This window comes from Emiliania huxleyi (assembly GCF_000372725.1).
Source record: "Emiliania huxleyi CCMP1516 unplaced genomic scaffold EMIHUscaffold_523, whole genome shotgun sequence".
NCBI classification, from domain to species: Eukaryota; Haptophyta; order Isochrysidales; family Noelaerhabdaceae; genus Emiliania; species Emiliania huxleyi.
The window spans coordinates 24696-39948 of record NW_005198070.1 but is presented as its reverse complement, the minus strand read 5'-3'; the positions used below and the strand labels follow the sequence as shown (position 1 = coordinate 39948).

General features: G+C 63.9%; 7 protein-coding genes across 7 annotated transcripts in view; 4 read left to right on the top strand and 3 right to left on the bottom strand.

The window, feature by feature from the left end:
- Positions 1 to 1096: 1096 nt before the first annotated feature.
- On the bottom strand, positions 1097 to 2047 carry EMIHUDRAFT_119755 (hypothetical protein; the record flags this gene model as incomplete). The annotated part of the gene is made up of 1 exon (XM_005766083.1): positions 1097 to 2047. One exon carries the CDS (start codon positions 2045 to 2047, stop codon positions 1097 to 1099), a length of 951 nt encoding a protein of 316 aa, XP_005766140.1.
- A 1708-nt stretch (positions 2048 to 3755) lies between these two features.
- Positions 3756 to 4871, top strand: EMIHUDRAFT_119754 (hypothetical protein; the record flags this gene model as incomplete). The annotated part of the gene is made up of 3 exons (XM_005766082.1): positions 3756 to 4035; positions 4083 to 4213; positions 4287 to 4871. 3 exons carry the CDS (start codon positions 3756 to 3758, stop codon positions 4869 to 4871), a joined length of 996 nt encoding a protein of 331 aa, XP_005766139.1.
- Positions 4872 to 6038: 1167 nt separating this feature from the next.
- On the top strand, positions 6039 to 6452 carry EMIHUDRAFT_246676 (hypothetical protein; the record flags this gene model as incomplete). Its single annotated transcript, XM_005766081.1, has 1 exon — positions 6039 to 6452. The coding sequence occupies one exon, from the start codon at positions 6039 to 6041 to the stop codon at positions 6450 to 6452; it is 414 nt and encodes a 137-aa protein (XP_005766138.1).
- Positions 6453 to 6728: 276 nt separating this feature from the next.
- On the bottom strand, positions 6729 to 8322 carry EMIHUDRAFT_470693 (hypothetical protein). The gene is made up of 4 exons (XM_005766080.1): positions 7819 to 8322; positions 7569 to 7749; positions 7264 to 7400; positions 6729 to 7193 (listed from the first exon to the last, which is right to left on the bottom strand). The coding sequence occupies exons 1-4, from the start codon at positions 8218 to 8220 to the stop codon at positions 6858 to 6860; spliced, it is 1056 nt and encodes a 351-aa protein (XP_005766137.1). The 5' UTR covers positions 8221 to 8322; the 3' UTR covers positions 6729 to 6857.
- A 754-nt stretch (positions 8323 to 9076) lies between these two features.
- Positions 9077 to 10197, top strand: EMIHUDRAFT_246674 (hypothetical protein; the record flags this gene model as incomplete). Its single annotated transcript, XM_005766079.1, has 3 exons — positions 9077 to 9457; positions 9533 to 9742; positions 9949 to 10197. 3 exons carry the CDS (start codon positions 9077 to 9079, stop codon positions 10195 to 10197), a joined length of 840 nt encoding a protein of 279 aa, XP_005766136.1.
- A 632-nt stretch (positions 10198 to 10829) lies between these two features.
- On the bottom strand, positions 10830 to 12023 carry EMIHUDRAFT_246673 (hypothetical protein; the record flags this gene model as incomplete). The annotated part of the gene is made up of 6 exons (XM_005766078.1): positions 10830 to 10857; positions 10937 to 11274; positions 11418 to 11598; positions 11667 to 11764; positions 11836 to 11893; positions 12007 to 12023. 6 exons carry the CDS (start codon positions 12021 to 12023, stop codon positions 10830 to 10832), a joined length of 720 nt encoding a protein of 239 aa, XP_005766135.1.
- A 2439-nt stretch (positions 12024 to 14462) lies between these two features.
- The window catches only part of EMIHUDRAFT_53698 (hypothetical protein), a gene marked incomplete at both ends in the record, with an annotated part of 2314 nt that continues 1523 nt past the window's right edge, over positions 14463 to 15253 (top strand). The window contains 2 exons of the mRNA XM_005766077.1: positions 14463 to 14665; positions 14744 to 15131. Coding sequence (XP_005766134.1) covers positions 14463 to 14665; positions 14744 to 15131 — 591 coding nt within the window. The remainder of the gene's footprint in view (positions 14666 to 14743; positions 15132 to 15253) is intronic.

The window sequence follows — 15253 nt, the reverse complement described above, 5'->3', positions numbered from 1 at the left end:
CTTCATCGCAACACGTCCAGGTGCCGAAGCGGCTTCCCAGCTCACCACCTCGCCATCTCTGTCGCTCTCCTGGCCCAGGCCCATCAGTACCAAGCCTAATCTGTCCCAGACCGCACTTATCTTGGGTGATGAAGCTCACTCTGGCTCATACCACGGCTCTTACGGCCTCACACTCGCCTATTTCACCCACAGACACCGCCGGCACGCACTCCCACTTCACACACGCTCAAGCACAACCCCATCAAAGCACAGCCCTGCTCATAATTGACAAGGGCTACCACTTGGTGGCCCTGGTAGCCTCTGGATCGTCACTGCACTCGGCTCCTCTGCAGCGGTCTCGGCTCTCGCCACGACAGCACGCCGACGGCAAGCTTTGAGATCCGTCTGGTGGACCTGCTGTGGCCAAAGCCGCCCCTCACATGCAGCTCGCACCAGACCTCGACACTGGGCCCGCTCAGCTTGGTTGTGGCGGCGTGTGTGAAGGATGCGCGGCCGAGCCGCTGGCGCTGCTACAGCGGCGCGAGAAGCAGGCAGCGGCGCGACACCCGGTCGGTCGAGTCTGGCCGTTCTCTCGACGCCGGCCGGCGAGGGTGGCGGCCTGTGGCCGGCTGGTGGGCGGAGAGCAGCCAGGAGGACTCCAGAGTAGCCAGCAACATGAAGCAACGGGAGAGCGCACAGCGAGCGCAAACACAGCTCTGAGAAAGGGCGGGGAGTGGGCCTTTAATGCATAATGGAGGCAACCGATGCGAGTCGACTGGTGTGTGTCGTCGTGGTTTCGTATCAAGAATACTCACTCACACCCTGGGTGTGAGTTACCAACTGCACTCCAAGTGCTCCAAGATATCCTTTTGTCGCGTTAGCGAGGACCCCCGCGTTTTCCTTGGAAAATGGAGCTCGGCTAGGGTAGTAGGGTTGCGCAACGAACAGGAGCGAGTTCGCGCTGCGCTAGGCTCAGACGGCGAGTTCGCGCTGCGCTAGGCTCAGTAAGGCGAGAGTTTTCTTCCTTTTTCGTAGAGTACTGTTATGGAGGTCTCATACTTACACGTCTCATGTGCGCCTCGGCCCCACGGCCCACGGCGAGAAAGTGAAACCCCTACTATCCTCCGTTCACGGCGCGGGTCAGCAAGACGAGGAGGAGCGCGGCCTCCACCGCCCAACCCTCCACAAACAGGGCGCCCGTCAGCGGCGACTGGACCGAGTTGGCCGTGAGGTAGACGTAGCCGAGAGCAGACCCGACGCCGAGGAGGGCGACAGTCTTCTGCGCCTCGCGGCTCACCCGCATCGGGCAGTGGAGGACGTCGAACAGCGTCGCGCTCGACGGGTCCCGCAGCAGCGCCTGCACGCGCTGCTGTATGAGCGGCGAGGGCTCCACAGGCGCGCGCCGCGCACCAGACTGTGCCTGCGGCTGCGCCGCCACCGGCGAGACGGGCTCGGCCGACCAGGTGCCGACGGAGGTGTAGTGGTGGCCAAAGCCAAAGGCCAGCTCCCCGACTGGGCCAACCCGCTTGACGAGCAGCGCCCCGGGCCGTATCCGCACCGCTGCGGGCTCTGCTCCCGGCCAGCTCCCTCCCTGTCCGCCTTCCGCCGCTTCTATCGATCCCTCAAAGAAGAGGCAGCCCGCGGGCAGGTGCACGTCGGGCGACTCGGCCTGTGGCCACGCAGGGCCGGCGCCGCCGCGCGTCACGCCGTCCGGAAACTCGAGCCAGAATTGGAGACTGCTCCCCTCCCGCCGCCAGCCGCCAGCGCTCACCGGGAAGTTCGCCTCGCCATCGAAGCCTCGAACGCACACGTCGCTAGAGCAGGGAAGCAGTGAGCAGGAGGAGCCCACTCGCCGGCAGTGAGCAGGCGAGGCCTCCGACGAGACGGCGACGTCGAGCCTGAGCGGCAGGCGCTTTCCCGACCGTCCCCACTCCTCGGGCATGGAAGTTCTAATCTCACGGCCGATCGAGAGGCGGAGCGTCCACAGAGGAGGCGCCACCGCCGCTGGTGACAGTAGGTGTGCGGCAGCAGTGGCAGCAGTGCAGAGCAGCGACGGAGGGAAAAGCATCGGGTGGTAACTGGGTTGGCACGAGCTTGGCACCGGCGCACCTTAGTTTTCTTTTTTGAGAGAACCCAGAGTCGGAAGCGAAAACGCCCTTTCCCTGCCTGCCCCCTCCCGCCACGCGTTACGACTTTCTCTGCGTTCATTAGGAAAGTGGAGAATTATTCAGATGGGCTAGCCCACCATCCCGGTATGTATGTATGTAGAAAGATGACCCCCCCGGATGAACACACCAGTGAGGGAGGGCGAGACGATCGAGGGGTCCCGTACCACGCGGAATCGGCCCTATCCAGTGCTCAAGTGCTCAAGATGAACAACAGGCGGGCTCAGACTGGACACCAACCGGTGGTTCGAATCCACACACAAAGATGGGAATCATCAAGACGAATACCTCGGTCCGAGGTGGAATGGGCGGAATGGAGGGACGGACGGACACTAAGAGCACCCAGTCGCGACAAAGAGTTGGCTTGCCGAGGTTCATCCAGGTGTGCCCGTGGCGTGCTTCTTGCGAGCAATGTCCCTCCGGGAGCCGAGGGCTCGCCGATCGCGTGCCGTCTACTCGGCGGCGTTCAAGCTCCGCGTCGTTCGCGAAGCGCTCGCATGCCCAGAGTCGTGCCGCATCAAGCCAACTTGCCGCAACCACCCTGGCGTCGAGCCGGTGCGGGTGCACCTTCTTTCACTGGACTGCGACCGTGGCCACCGAGCCGTGTGGTGCAGCCCCGCCCTTCCCACTCCCCTCCTTGGCCCCCGCAGACGCAGTTGCGTAAGTGGATCAAGAAGCGTACAACGATCGAGAGCCTGGTGCACCTCGAGGACAGGCAAGCGGCAGCATGCCGGATGTGAGTAGCAACCCCGCATCATCCACGTACCCATGTACGACCCAACCCAAATGCGTTGTCGAGCAGAGTTGAGGGCTACGCCTTCAAAGTTCGTTCCGGCCCGGAGTCGCAACATGAACAGCAATGGGGCGGTAGTGAGGTGCGCCTGCAAGGTGCTGCCAGCTCACGAGCAAGGGGGGCGTCGATTTTGACTCCCCTTCTCCGTATGCGTAGGCGCAGACGCTTCGACGGCTGTGGGAGCCGCAGCCACCAGCGCCATACCTGCACTCCACCCCGCACCGGCACTCACGCTGCGCGGGGCCCCTCGGTATGGGTGATCAGGTCACCCACCCTCCGTCCGTTTTCGGTGTGGCTGCTGCCATGCCGCCCTACTATTGCTGCCAGTGAGCGCCGTCGTGCTGCCCATGCCGTCTATCGAGGCGGTCGTCGCCGAGATACGCCTGGCGTCGGGCCTGTTTTCGGAGCGACGAGCGCGCGCACGAGCTGGCCTCCTGCTATACGCGGCAATCAAGTCCCAACAGCACGATGCACAGCTGTTGCTTCATCTTGGTCAGACCACGCAGTGCTGATCCACACCTTCCGTCTTTGACACAGAGGAGGCGCCGCCGCCGCTGGCGACGGACGGTGTGCGGCAGCGGCGGCCGCAGTGCAGGAGCAGCGACGGAGGGAGGAGCATCGGCCGGCCGTCTAGGTTGGCACGAGCTTGGCACTCGCGAGTCGATTTCTTGTTTGTGAGATGAACAAGCCACCGATGTGAAAGCAACTTCAATTATTTTAAATAAAACGGACGTGGTCCTGCTAGTTCTTTTTGTGCGAGCGACCGCAAGATTCTTTTTGCCTGGCACTGCATTGGCACCGTCTGTCCCAAGATCAGAATGTGGGCCCGCGTCCTGTCTCTCCTTCTCTCCGCCTGCCTTCTCGGCGTGTGCGACAGCTTCCTGGTAGGTTCCGCGCGTGCTGTTTGTACCTCGCGCGTGCCGCCAGTCTCCGCCCAATTCTTCACCGGGAACTTTGACAGACAGGCCGAGAGGGAGCGGCAGGCAAAGCTCTCGCGGTCCGCCACAGACGCCAAGCCCAACGTTCTGGGTCTCGGCGTGATTGCCACCGGCGCGGTGGGGCTGCCCGTCACCTTCCTCATCGCCCTTTACCTCAGCGGTGCTCACCCGCAATTCTAGCTAAGTCTTTCTGGGCACGGCTGTGAGCGCGGCTGCACCCCTCGACATGTCCCGGCAAGCTCACTCCGTTCAAGTTTGCGGACGGCATCTCACCGCTCGCGGTGCAGGAGCGGAAAGAGGGCGCGGCCAAAGTGGCCAAGCTGGAGGCGGAGAAGAAGGTCGTCGCTCGCCGACGCATGACACACTGCCACAGCAGGCGTCGCTCACCCTCGTCGCCTCCCGCGGCTGCAGGCTGCGGCGGCGAAGAAGAAGGCGGCCGAGGAGGCCAAGGCGGCCGAGGAGGCCAAGGCGAAGGCGGAGGCGGAGACAGCTGCCAAGGCGGCCGACGCGAAGAAGACGGCCGCCGGGGAGCCCAAGGCGAAGGCGTCCGAGGCGCCAAAGAAGAAGGCGGCCGCGCCGCCGCCGCCGCAAAAGCCTGCGGCCGCAGCCAAGGCCGCACCCGCGGCGGCGAAGGCAGCGCCCGCCTTCCCGCCAAGCAAGGACGCTGAGGCTCTCCAGAAGATGCGGGCCGCCAACAAGAAGGCGGCCGACAAGAGGACCGCAGACGCAGTCGCCAAGTCCAAGAAGGAGAAGGAGGCGCAGAAGGCTGCGGCGGAGCAGCAGCAGGCGGCCCTCCGCCAGAAGCAGGCGGACGCGAACGAGGCGCTCAAGGCGAAGGTTGAGGCGAAGCGCAAGGCCGAGAATTCGGTGGCGGACCAGGGCAGGGTGACGGCGGCGGCCAAGCGCAAGGCCACCGCCGACCAGGCCGCCTCTGCCGCCGCCGCCGCCGCCGAGCGCGTCGCGGCCGCTGCGGCAGCGACGGCCGCGGCGCCTTAGCCACCGGGGGGGGGGGGGGGGGGGCACACATCGCAGTTCTTTGCATTCGGCGGCGGGCCGGGCGGCGGCTCGGCTCGCATAGAGAGGCATGGTACGGCTCTCGTCGAGAGCTCCTTGCCTCGCATCCCAGTGTCCAGACTCGTTTGTGACCGCGGTCTAAAAAGGAAATAAAACCAAATGCAGACCCCGTTGTGAATTCGGTTGTGGCGAGGCGTTGAAACTGAGTTTCCGCCTACGTAGGGGGGGGTGTTACGTACGCGCGGGCGGATAGCTTGAGAGAGAGCTTTTTGTTTTTGAAAACCTTCTCTCTAGGTTGATTGCACTTGGGATGCTCTTGAGTTTGTTATTGAGTTTGTTGTGGTATTGGTATGTATGTATGTAGAAAGATGAACAACAGTCAGGCTCGGACTGGACACCAACGCGGTATGGGTGGACGCGGGACAGATGATGACGACACGCACGAACGACACACAGACACAAACAAGCTCACAAGACACACAGCCAGCTGGCTGCCACACACCCTGAGTTGGCGTACACATAACTCAGGGCCACATTCTTCCTGTCGCCCCCCCCAGCACTCCAAGGTGCCAAGAGAAACAAACAAGGGCACAACAAACAACAGACGACAGGAAGTAACGTGCGAGGCTAGAGCAGGCTTGCTCGTCCTCTAGCAATCTCCGCCGACCGCGAGGCCGGACTAGACCGTGTGTGGGGTCATGTGAGGTGTCTCTGGTCACTCTCCTCAGAGGCTAGCCGCCAGCCGCTAGCCCTATCTCGCACTCACTGCCGGTGACAATTCTATGGGTGAGGGTACGCGAGCAGAGGTGCGTGAGCCGATTCTCGATCGCACGCCCTTGGCATATAACTTGGCTTGGCGTGCGACCTCAGCGCGCCCGCCGTCAGCTTGACGGGGCGCGCATGTCAGCGAGACGTTTGCCGGTAGAGCGATCCCGGTCTTGTCGAACGCGAGCCCCGCGCCACGGTTGCCAGCCGTGCCTTCGCGAGAGTCGCCCTCGAGCCGCGTCCCGTCGGCACTATTGGTATTCCTCCAGTCTTCTATCGAATGAAAAACAAATCCGTCATCACATTGTGGGATCTCTCGAGTGCCCCTCGTTGATGAAGCATACCGCAACGACACCTGTTTGCCGCCTTCTCGTCTGTGTACATATGCTCCCTCTACTTGTCGTTGCCGCCTCGCTGCTTCCCGTTACCCGCACGCCGCTGCCCAACAAGCCTCCGACCAGCGAACACGCGCACAACAAGCAGCTCGGGCTTCTCGACTCACTCTCGACTGCGCTCGACAAGCACGCGCTCGACCCTCTCGACCCGTCGCCATCGCGAGTGCCGGGGCTGGACTACTTCAAGCGCCTGGCGCGGGAGGACTACGCCTCCGCCGAAGTCATTTGGGCTGGACTCTACTGCTCGCTTCTCGTCTCGTTTGCAATGCAACTCACGCGAGCTGTCGTGCTCGCACAAGTGCTGCCGCCGCGCCTGCTGCTCGACGAAGCTGTGTGCTCGCTGTGCCTGATGCTTCCTCCCGAGGTGAGCTCGACCATCCCGCTGTTGCTTAGCTCCTTGTAGAGGTGGGAGACGGAGGACGTATCCGAGACTGCGTGTCTCGAGATACGTTACGCGTGTGTGCGTGAGTGAGAGAGCCGCCGGTTGTGTCTCATGTGTGTCCGAGCATGTTATTGTACAAGCGTTCGTTCTGCGACTGTGTGTAGAGATCTCGATACTCTGGGCGACCCTGACAAGATACTGAGCAGAGTACCGCCACACGCGACAACGGATACTTCGAGCTCGACCCAGATACTAAAAAGAGACGAGACACACCACTCTGTCAGCACTGACCAGACTCAGTCTCTGTACTCTGAGTTCTCAGACACGCTGAGCTGTCGTATACGGTATAGTGGCAGAGACAGGGGCTCTCGGCTCTCGCGCTCACGGTACATGCATGCACACAACAGAGCGAAACTGCCTGAAGCATCACCGCCTCGCGTACCGCGCGAGCGGCGCGTACAGCGCGCACGCGGCGAGGCCCGTCTCAACGACCGTGTCGTCGACGAGCTTCCACGCCGCGTCGTCGAGGTGGTTCTTCCAGTCGCCGACCTCGCCCTTGCGCTGCGTCACGTGGCCCGCCATGCTCCGAAACGAGACCGCCTCGGCGAGCGCGGCGCGCTTCGCGGGCGTGAGCGGCCGGCCGAGGAAGGCGGCGATCCGGTCGAGCTGCGCCTGTATGGAAGGTTCGCGGAAGGCTCGTGGACGGCACCTGGAGAGGCGGGCGATGCGGTCGTGCCGCGCCTCGAGGTCGAGCTTGAGGTCCTATTCCGCAGGGGGAGGCGGTCAGCTAAAACACAAGCCGCGCCCGGCGCCCGGCTGCTGCTCCTCGCACCTCGTAGTAGACGACCAGGACGCGGCCCGACGCGGCGAGCGGTGCGATGGCGCGCTCGGTCGCGAGCATCCACTCAAAAACGCTGCCGTACGCGTTCGGGCATTGCGGCGAGCAGAAGCGCGGGAGCGACCCCGGGCCTGCAGTATGAAGACAGCGAGCGACCCCGGTATCGTGCAGTGCATTCAGAGCACCACGCGAGGACAAAGCCGCGAAGGCAGTGGGCACGAATGCAGAGAGCTGAACACGGCTGAATACGCGTCCTCTCGCGGGTTGGAACACTAGGACCTGTATTCCACATCTAGGACCCTGGAGGCCGTGCTCGTTGCCCCGCCAGCCGTCCTTGGCCTCGCCGCGGAAGAAGTGGAGCGAGGTGAGGACATCCTTTGGGTTGCGCAGGCACACGATCAGCCTGCCCGTGCCGGCAGGCTCCATCAGCCGCGCGGGCAGGAGGTCGCCAAACAGGTGGGTCGTGAAGAGCCGCGGCGCCTATGGGGACGTTGAGTGGGCCTTCCACCAGGCTCCCAGAAGGCGGTCGTAGCGCGTCGAACCCGGTGCCGGCATGCCCACGAGAAGAGGGTAACTGACCAGGCCGGCGATTGGCACCGGCTCGGCCGGAGGCTCCATCGGGCAGGCCTCTGGGTAGATCTGCATCTTGAGGAGCGATTCGACGACCGGGCTGGACACTGGGATCGGCCTGCCCTCGTCGTCCAAGCCGTGCAGCAGCAGAGTCAGGATCTTGTGCAGCCACGACGTGCCCGCCTTGACGGGCGAGCTGCACACGACATCGTCCGGCCGCATGTCGAGGGCTTTGAACGCCTCCGCCGAGTCTTCGCGGAAGAAGAATGGGACCGGCAGACCCTTCCAGCTCCTGCCGCACGGCATCGGACCCGTCTTCTTGGCCGCCAGCATCTCTAGCGTGGTGCCGGTGATGCCAGCGTCGCCGAGCGAGCTCGCCATGGTGCTCGTTGCGCGGCCAGCTGTCGACACGCGAAGAGCTTGGCTGGAAGGGCACACAGCAGCGCGGTGATGATAGCCCAGCAGCGCGGTGAAGGCGAGCAGCGATATGGTAACGAGCAAGTCTCGGCTTGGTCTTCACGCCGGACGGGGGGGTGATATTGGATGGGCACCCCGTGCCGCGCGAGAGAGGGGGCAGTTCAAGATCTACCCTTCGGCTGCCGACGCAAAGGGCACCGAGATCTACTACTCTCTGGAGGAGAGCGAGTTTTGCATGCGCTTTTGCTGCAAAAACAATAGGGCTTTCACTCAGACAGTGTGGACGGGCACCAAGGAGTCTCACAGCGGCACGGTCATGACCATGTCAAAGGAATTCTCGCTCAGCTCTGGGGCAGCTTGCGTCTCTGTGGCACACACTGCAATGCGCAAGCTCCCTGCCATCAGCTGTTGTGTCCGGTTCATGTTCACGTCGCCGCGAAACGCGTGCCTTTTATTCTGATTCGGTCCACGTCGTGGCGCGAATAAATAAATAGAGCATGCATCTCCAGGAGAGATGGGCGACGCACGAACACACACAGAGGCACAGCGGACAGCGCGCACCCCGCCCGCCCCGCTCGCAGGGAGGGCGTGCACCACACACACACAGGGACTGTGTGATTCCTCGGGGTTTCTGCGCGAGACCGATGCTGGCGAGACCGATGTTTTGCGAGCTCAGATGAGATTGATGAAAAATTGCTTTCACATTCTCCCAGCCAGTCGTCGTCGGGTCTAGTCCCCGTGTTCTCATCCCTTTTTCTTCTTCTCGGCGAAGGTTCCGAGAGCGTGGAGCGACGCACTGCGCACGGCCAGCCGCGCGCACATGGCGCCGGAGAAGCGCTCCACGCTATTCTCCTTCGCGGCCGGTGGCGCGGCCGGCGCGCTGGACACGTGCATTACTATGCCGCTCGACACAGTCAAGACGCAGATGCAGATCAACCGGCACGCCTCGGTCGTGTCCTGTGTCCGGACGATCCTGCGGCACGACGGCGCGGCGGGCCTGTACTATGGGTTCGGTCCCTTCCTGCTGCAGGCGTCGGGCAAGGCTGCGGTGCGCTTCTGCATGTTCGACGTCCTCGTCAAGGCCGTCGACGCCGCGGGAATAGACCGCACGCAGCGGCCGGCAGTGTGGTCGGGCGTCTGCGGGCTCGGCGCCGGGCTGGCGGAGGCTCTTCTATGGACGGCGCCGACCGAGCGGGTCAAGGTGCTCAAGCAGGCGCGGGCGGGGCGGGGCGCCACCGACGTTGCACCCTCGGCCCTCTCGCTGCTGCGCGAGCAGGGCGTGGCGGGCCTATATGTGGGAGCGGGCGCGACGGCGGCGCGCCAGGCCACCTCGGTGGCGATGCGCTTCTTCTTCCTGGACAGCGTCAAGGGGAGCCTGTGCGGCGGGCTGGGGTACGAGAAGCGCTCCGCCCCCTCCTGGGTCACATTCATCTCTGGCGGGGTCGGCGGCTTCCTCTCCGCCGTCCTAAACAACCCGATTGACGTGGTGCGCTCCCGAGACAGCTCGGATACACCTCCTAGACGCCTCCTTCCCGTCCCCGCTACGCGCCCATCACACGCACGCACGCACGCACGCACGCACGCACGCACGCACGCACGCACGCATACTCACCCATGCGCACCTTGCACTTCGAATGCAGCTGACCTCACCCTCCCCTCCCCTGACCATGTACCCCACCACCCTCCCCGCAGGTCAAGTCGCGCATCCAGTCGGGCAACGGCGGGGTGGGGATGCTCGGCGCGATGCGCGAAGTTGTGGCGGAGAGAGGGCTCTCTGCGCTCGGCGCGGGGCTGCAGGCGCGCGCGGCGCGCCTCTTTATGAGCCAGGCGATCCAGTTCTCGGTCGTCGAGAAGCTCCTCGCGCTTGGCCGCCCGAGCAGGGCCGTCGAGGAGAAGCCGAGAGTGCGGCTCGCAAAGGTCGCCACCAGCGCCGTGTCCTGAGGCGGCTGCGGGGGGATCAATCGTCGGCCCGAGAGCCGGGGGATCAAATCGGTGGACCGCCCTCATGATCATCGTCTGTGTTGTTGCCCGCCGGCGTCAATCAAGAGCCCACTCCCCTATCTATTGTGGGTCGATTGATTGCAGATTCGGCGGGTCTCTCGCTCGTGTCGCGTCGTGTGAGATTATAAGCTCACAGTTCTCTCGCGTGTATGACATAAGTGTGTGTGTGTCCTCTTTTTTAGCTCTGTTCGGTGAGGGGTTAGAGTGTTTAACTGAGCGGCTGACTCGAACGTTTTCCCTTCCACAGAGGCCCCTGTCAGCGGCCCTGTTCCTACAAGTGCACCTACGCTCGTGCGCGACGAGTCCCCCGACGACCGGGACGAGCGAGTGTGCGGGGACGAGCTCTGGGTGACGTCTGACTCTGAGATCTGCGGGGCCTGCCCGCTGCCGGTGCGCCGCCGTTTGCGCTACCGCTCCACACGTTTGACGCGCGGGTCGGTGTGTGAATAGAAACGTCGGCCATCACCTGCCCCGTGCCGCTGCTGCATCTGCCGAGAGGCGCACCACGTCTGACGGCGCTCCCTGTGGCTCTGCCGGCGGCCCTCCCTGTGGCTCTGCGTGGTTGGAGGCCACTATGGTGGCCACCGCTGCTGCGGCAGCCTGCAGTGTGTCGTCGCTGGCCTTTTCTGATATCTCAGCGAGGTGAGCTTGATGCCGCTCCTTGAGTCGAGCAGGGAACTTTGCGGCCAGGGCAGCCACCTTGATGTCGTTCGAGCGGTGCTCTGGCTGCTCCGTCAGTCGGTCCTTCTTTCGGACCTTTTCAAACTCTTTCCGCTCCCTCCTCTTCCCTCGCCGTTCTGTGACGGCACGGAACTGTGCGCTCAGAACCGCCTCAAACTGCTCGTGGTTGCGCAGGCTCGGCCGGAACGTGGTCCTTGGGCTCGCACTCAACGCCGACGGTGAAGACACCAACGCCTCCTCCTCCGCGACCACCTCCGCCTCATCCTTTTCTCTCTCTCCCTCGGTGACGAACGGGTACGTCGGCACTCGGACGAGATAGCTCTTGTCACGGGGGTCCTGGGGAGCGGACACGCACAGCTGAGCGATCATCTCGTGCGTTGGCATTGGCAGTGTGCAGGGGCGGGTTGGCATTGCATGGCCACAGAGACGGGAAGGGCAAAGCCGCTGGGAAGTCGCACCTTTGAGCAGCAGGTAACAACCTGATGCATGATGGACTCTGCTTGTGCGGCCAGGCGCTGCCATAGAGTAGGCGAAGGCTTCCACTTTTTGCGGGCCGCAGGCGATTCAGAGGGTGAGTTAAAGGTTGGAACACTGCCGGGGCTCTTCAACTGCGGCGACATCGGCGAAGACGCCGAAGCGTCCACGAACACCGAGCCGGCACTAATCGCCATGGATGCCCCTAAGCTCATCGTTCCTCGAGGAGCGGCGTGCCTCGCAGGGTAGCGGACCGTCGTCCGTCCCGCTCAATCTTCCCGAAAGTTGCATCGATGCGCTTGGGCCAGCATGCCAGCGAGGACGAACCGGTGGGCGCTGCCTCGCGTGCGGCCTGCGGCTCCAGCAGTCTGCGCACCAAACGTCTCCTCGGCCAGTGCAGGAGGCGTCGTTGCCGAGCTCAACCGCCGCTTCGCCGCTGGCGGCGCAACGAGCGACCTCGCCCGTGCCGGCGTTCTCGTCTCTGTATTCAACAGCTCGGCGTGGAGCGCGGGAGTCTACGAGGAGGAGGCGTGGCTACTTCCTCGCAGGGAACAGCTGGCCCACTGGTCGGCTTCTGTCCTCAATCCTGCCCACCGAGCACTGTGGAGCATTGTTGGTCACACCAAGCTCGGCCTTGTCCTCCACCCGAGGTACGCCCGGCTCGAGTGCGCCTTCCCGGCGGATGGGCGCGCCCTCCTGCACCTCAGCACCTGCGGCTGCATTTGCTGCTGCCCGTGCCTGCCGCGCAACGCTTCACCTTGCGCAGCACGTGGCGGTCTGCTCGGGGAGGGCGGCGGCGGCCGATGCTCCCGCGCGGCCCGCCCGGGTGTTGAGCCGCGTCGAAAGCCGCCACCGCGACATCAGCAGCCCGCTGAAGGGGGTGTCCGCTGTCCGTCGACATCGCTTCAGTCCGCGCTGCAAGGTGGTCGGGTTGACCATCACAATGAGGTGATCCTAGACTTCCGCGCCTACGAGCAGCAGCTGCCCCACTCGGTGCAAGCGATCTTCTATGCACGCGTGGGTGGGGAGAGCAGCCCTCAGCAGCTGGTAGACAAGCTCGCCGCGATCAGAGCGGTACACCGCCACTTCCTTCGAGCTCACAACGCAACGGCAAACGAGATTCCTCTCGTCGAGATCGACCCAACGCTGACGCGGCGCAGAGGCTGCTTTGCGTGGCTCGACGCGATCTCGTAGATGGGAACACGCGCTCCAGCGTTCAGCGAACAAATAGAGGTTCTTATGCGTGTACCTCAATCCTGAACCGTGTTTGTTGTGACCCCCCCCTCAATGAACAGCAACGATTTTCCTTTATCGCCTTTGGCAATGCCAGCGCAAACTTCGTGACGGGCGGAGGCCCAGCACCGGCTTCAGGAGCCTGCCACATGAGCCTCGCTGCGCTTCTCGCGATCGGCGTGGTGGCAGATGTGAACCTCCAGTGCTCCGCGCCGCCAGTCAACAAGGAAGTGGGGCAGTGGGATCCAAAAACAAAAACGATCATCGGCAAGGGCAGCTTCTTGGATTGGGTCGAGCCCATCGAGGGCAAGTTCGAAGGATCAGTGATACATTCCAAGACTGACCTCATCTGCATAGACAGCACTTGCCGCTCCGTGTACGAGGCTTCCTGGAGCAGCAACTACGAGAGCCTCACTGAACAGCTATTTACCTTCAAGATCCCGGCGGGCTCCTACTCTGGCGACATGATGAAGTGCTTCTGCGACAACCCTGATCCCAGCATTCAAGTGACCAAGACCGGCCGTTTCAGCCTGTACGGGATGGACGGCGATCCCTCAGGTATCAAGGCCGCGTGCGCTTCTCCGGACTGCGTGAAGGTGATGAACTCGGTAATCATGAACTCGGGCGAGGTCATCGCGAGCCTGTGTGCTGCGGTCGGGTGTGACCTCGACAAACCACCAGAGACGCGCGACAAGTTGATCGAGCTGCAGACGCAGTGCAAGTGTGACCTTGCCGTCACAGGCTACAACTATTTCTACGGTCGCGACTGCACGCTGGACCAAACGTGTGACAAGTGGTGCGCGCAAAAGTCCTGCGAAGACTACCTCGACGGGCTAATTGAGGCTGGTGCCAAGGGCCTCGTTTCGTGCACAGACCTGCTAGTGCCGCCACCGCCCCCAGCTCTTGCGCCGCCGCCGCCAACGCTTGCCCCGCCGCCACCAAAGTTTGGATTTGGCCCCCCGGTGTGGCCCCCAACGAACTGGGGGGCCATCTGCGCTGTTTGGAGCTGGGGGATGATCTTTGGTCTTGCCGGGGGCTTCTCTTACGTCACGTGGCGCTACTTTGACCAGGACAAGAAGAGAGTGGCAGCATTGCCCTGGCCGAGCGACTCGAGACTCGGCGTCCCCTTCCTCATCGCCTCGGACACCGGCGACATTTGTCTTGATCCCAAAACAAGCACTGTCCCGAGCAAGTGCGCCGTTTACTGTCCGTCGTGACGCAAGCGCGTCGCCGACATGGCGTTGGACGGTTTTGAGAGAGAGAATTTTGAAGACCAACAAGAAATCACGACTCTCACAGTGATTTGGGCTCGGCAGCTTGTTGTTACTTCTTCGGGGTTTATGTGGGATAAGGATGATAGGCAGGCTGCAGATCCAGCGGCCGGCTCAGGGCCATAAACAAATAAATAAAAGGGACCCAAACGAGGGGTGGGAGAAGGACAGGTCCCCCCACCTGCGCACGAGCAGGATCTTGTAGAGTAAGGACGATCAGGGTACAGGGACACCGGGGAACGCGAACGGGAGCGAGGAGCCACCGCTGGCGAGGTACTTCCAGCCTGCTGTGGGAACAGCTCTACGCTGCTCGCCAAGGCTCGCCCCAGATGCTCGGGTTGACTCGGCCAGACAAAAACCCCGAGGCGTGGGACTACCTCGCCGGGGCAATGTGCTGCAGCGATTTCTTGGTGTGCTCCACGCTGGACAGCGCTAGATATGGCAGCCGAGAGCTCTGCTCTTGTGGCAAAGCGGCAGCGCACCGACGCCAGCGGAGCCCTCGTCCCCGCGGCGGGCACCGCGGCTGCCGGCGGCACGCTCGTCGCCGGGCCGCAGCGCACCTCCGACCTGCTCGCGCCGATCCTGCTGCTGGCCGGCCACGGCGCGGCGGTGCACACGGTGAAGTTCAGCCCGGGGGGCGAGCTGCTGCTGTCGGGCTCGCACGACAAGACGCTGCTGCTGTGGGAGACCTTTGGCGAGTGCAAGAACGTGCTCACGCTCAAGGGCCACGCAAATGCGGTCGTGGAGGCGTGCCTCGCCCGTCGCCATCCCTCGCCACGCTAGCCCGCCGCCCCCCGATCCCGCCGCTGCTGCCGCCCCACCGCCAGCAAGCCTACCTCCGTCGCCGCCCTCGCCGCCGCCTCCTGTCCTCATCGCCGCCCCGCCGCCACATCCGCCTCTGTCTCCACCACCGCCACCCGGCGACCGGCCTTGCCATCGCCGCCGCCGCCCCCCCTTCAACCCCCCCCTCCCCTCCCCCTCTCACCACTCCTCCGCCGCCCCCGGCGACCCGCGCAGCCCAGCGCTGTATGCAACCCTCGCCCGCCCAACCTCGCCGCCCTCGCCGCCGCCGCCGCCGCCGCTGCCTGCCACCGCCGCCGCCACCGCCGCCGCCCCACGCCCCACGCCCCGTTCGTCCCGCCGCCGCAGGTCCACTGGCTGGGGGCGGAGAACGCGGTCTCCGCGTCGGCCGACAAGCTCGTCGCGTTGTGGGATGTGAAGACGGGAGGCCGCATCCGCATGTACAAGGGGCACACCTCGTTTGTCAACTCGTGCGCAATATAGAGCCCCCTTCCTCCCCTCGCCCTCCTCCTCCCCCCGCACCCCTCTCCTCCCCC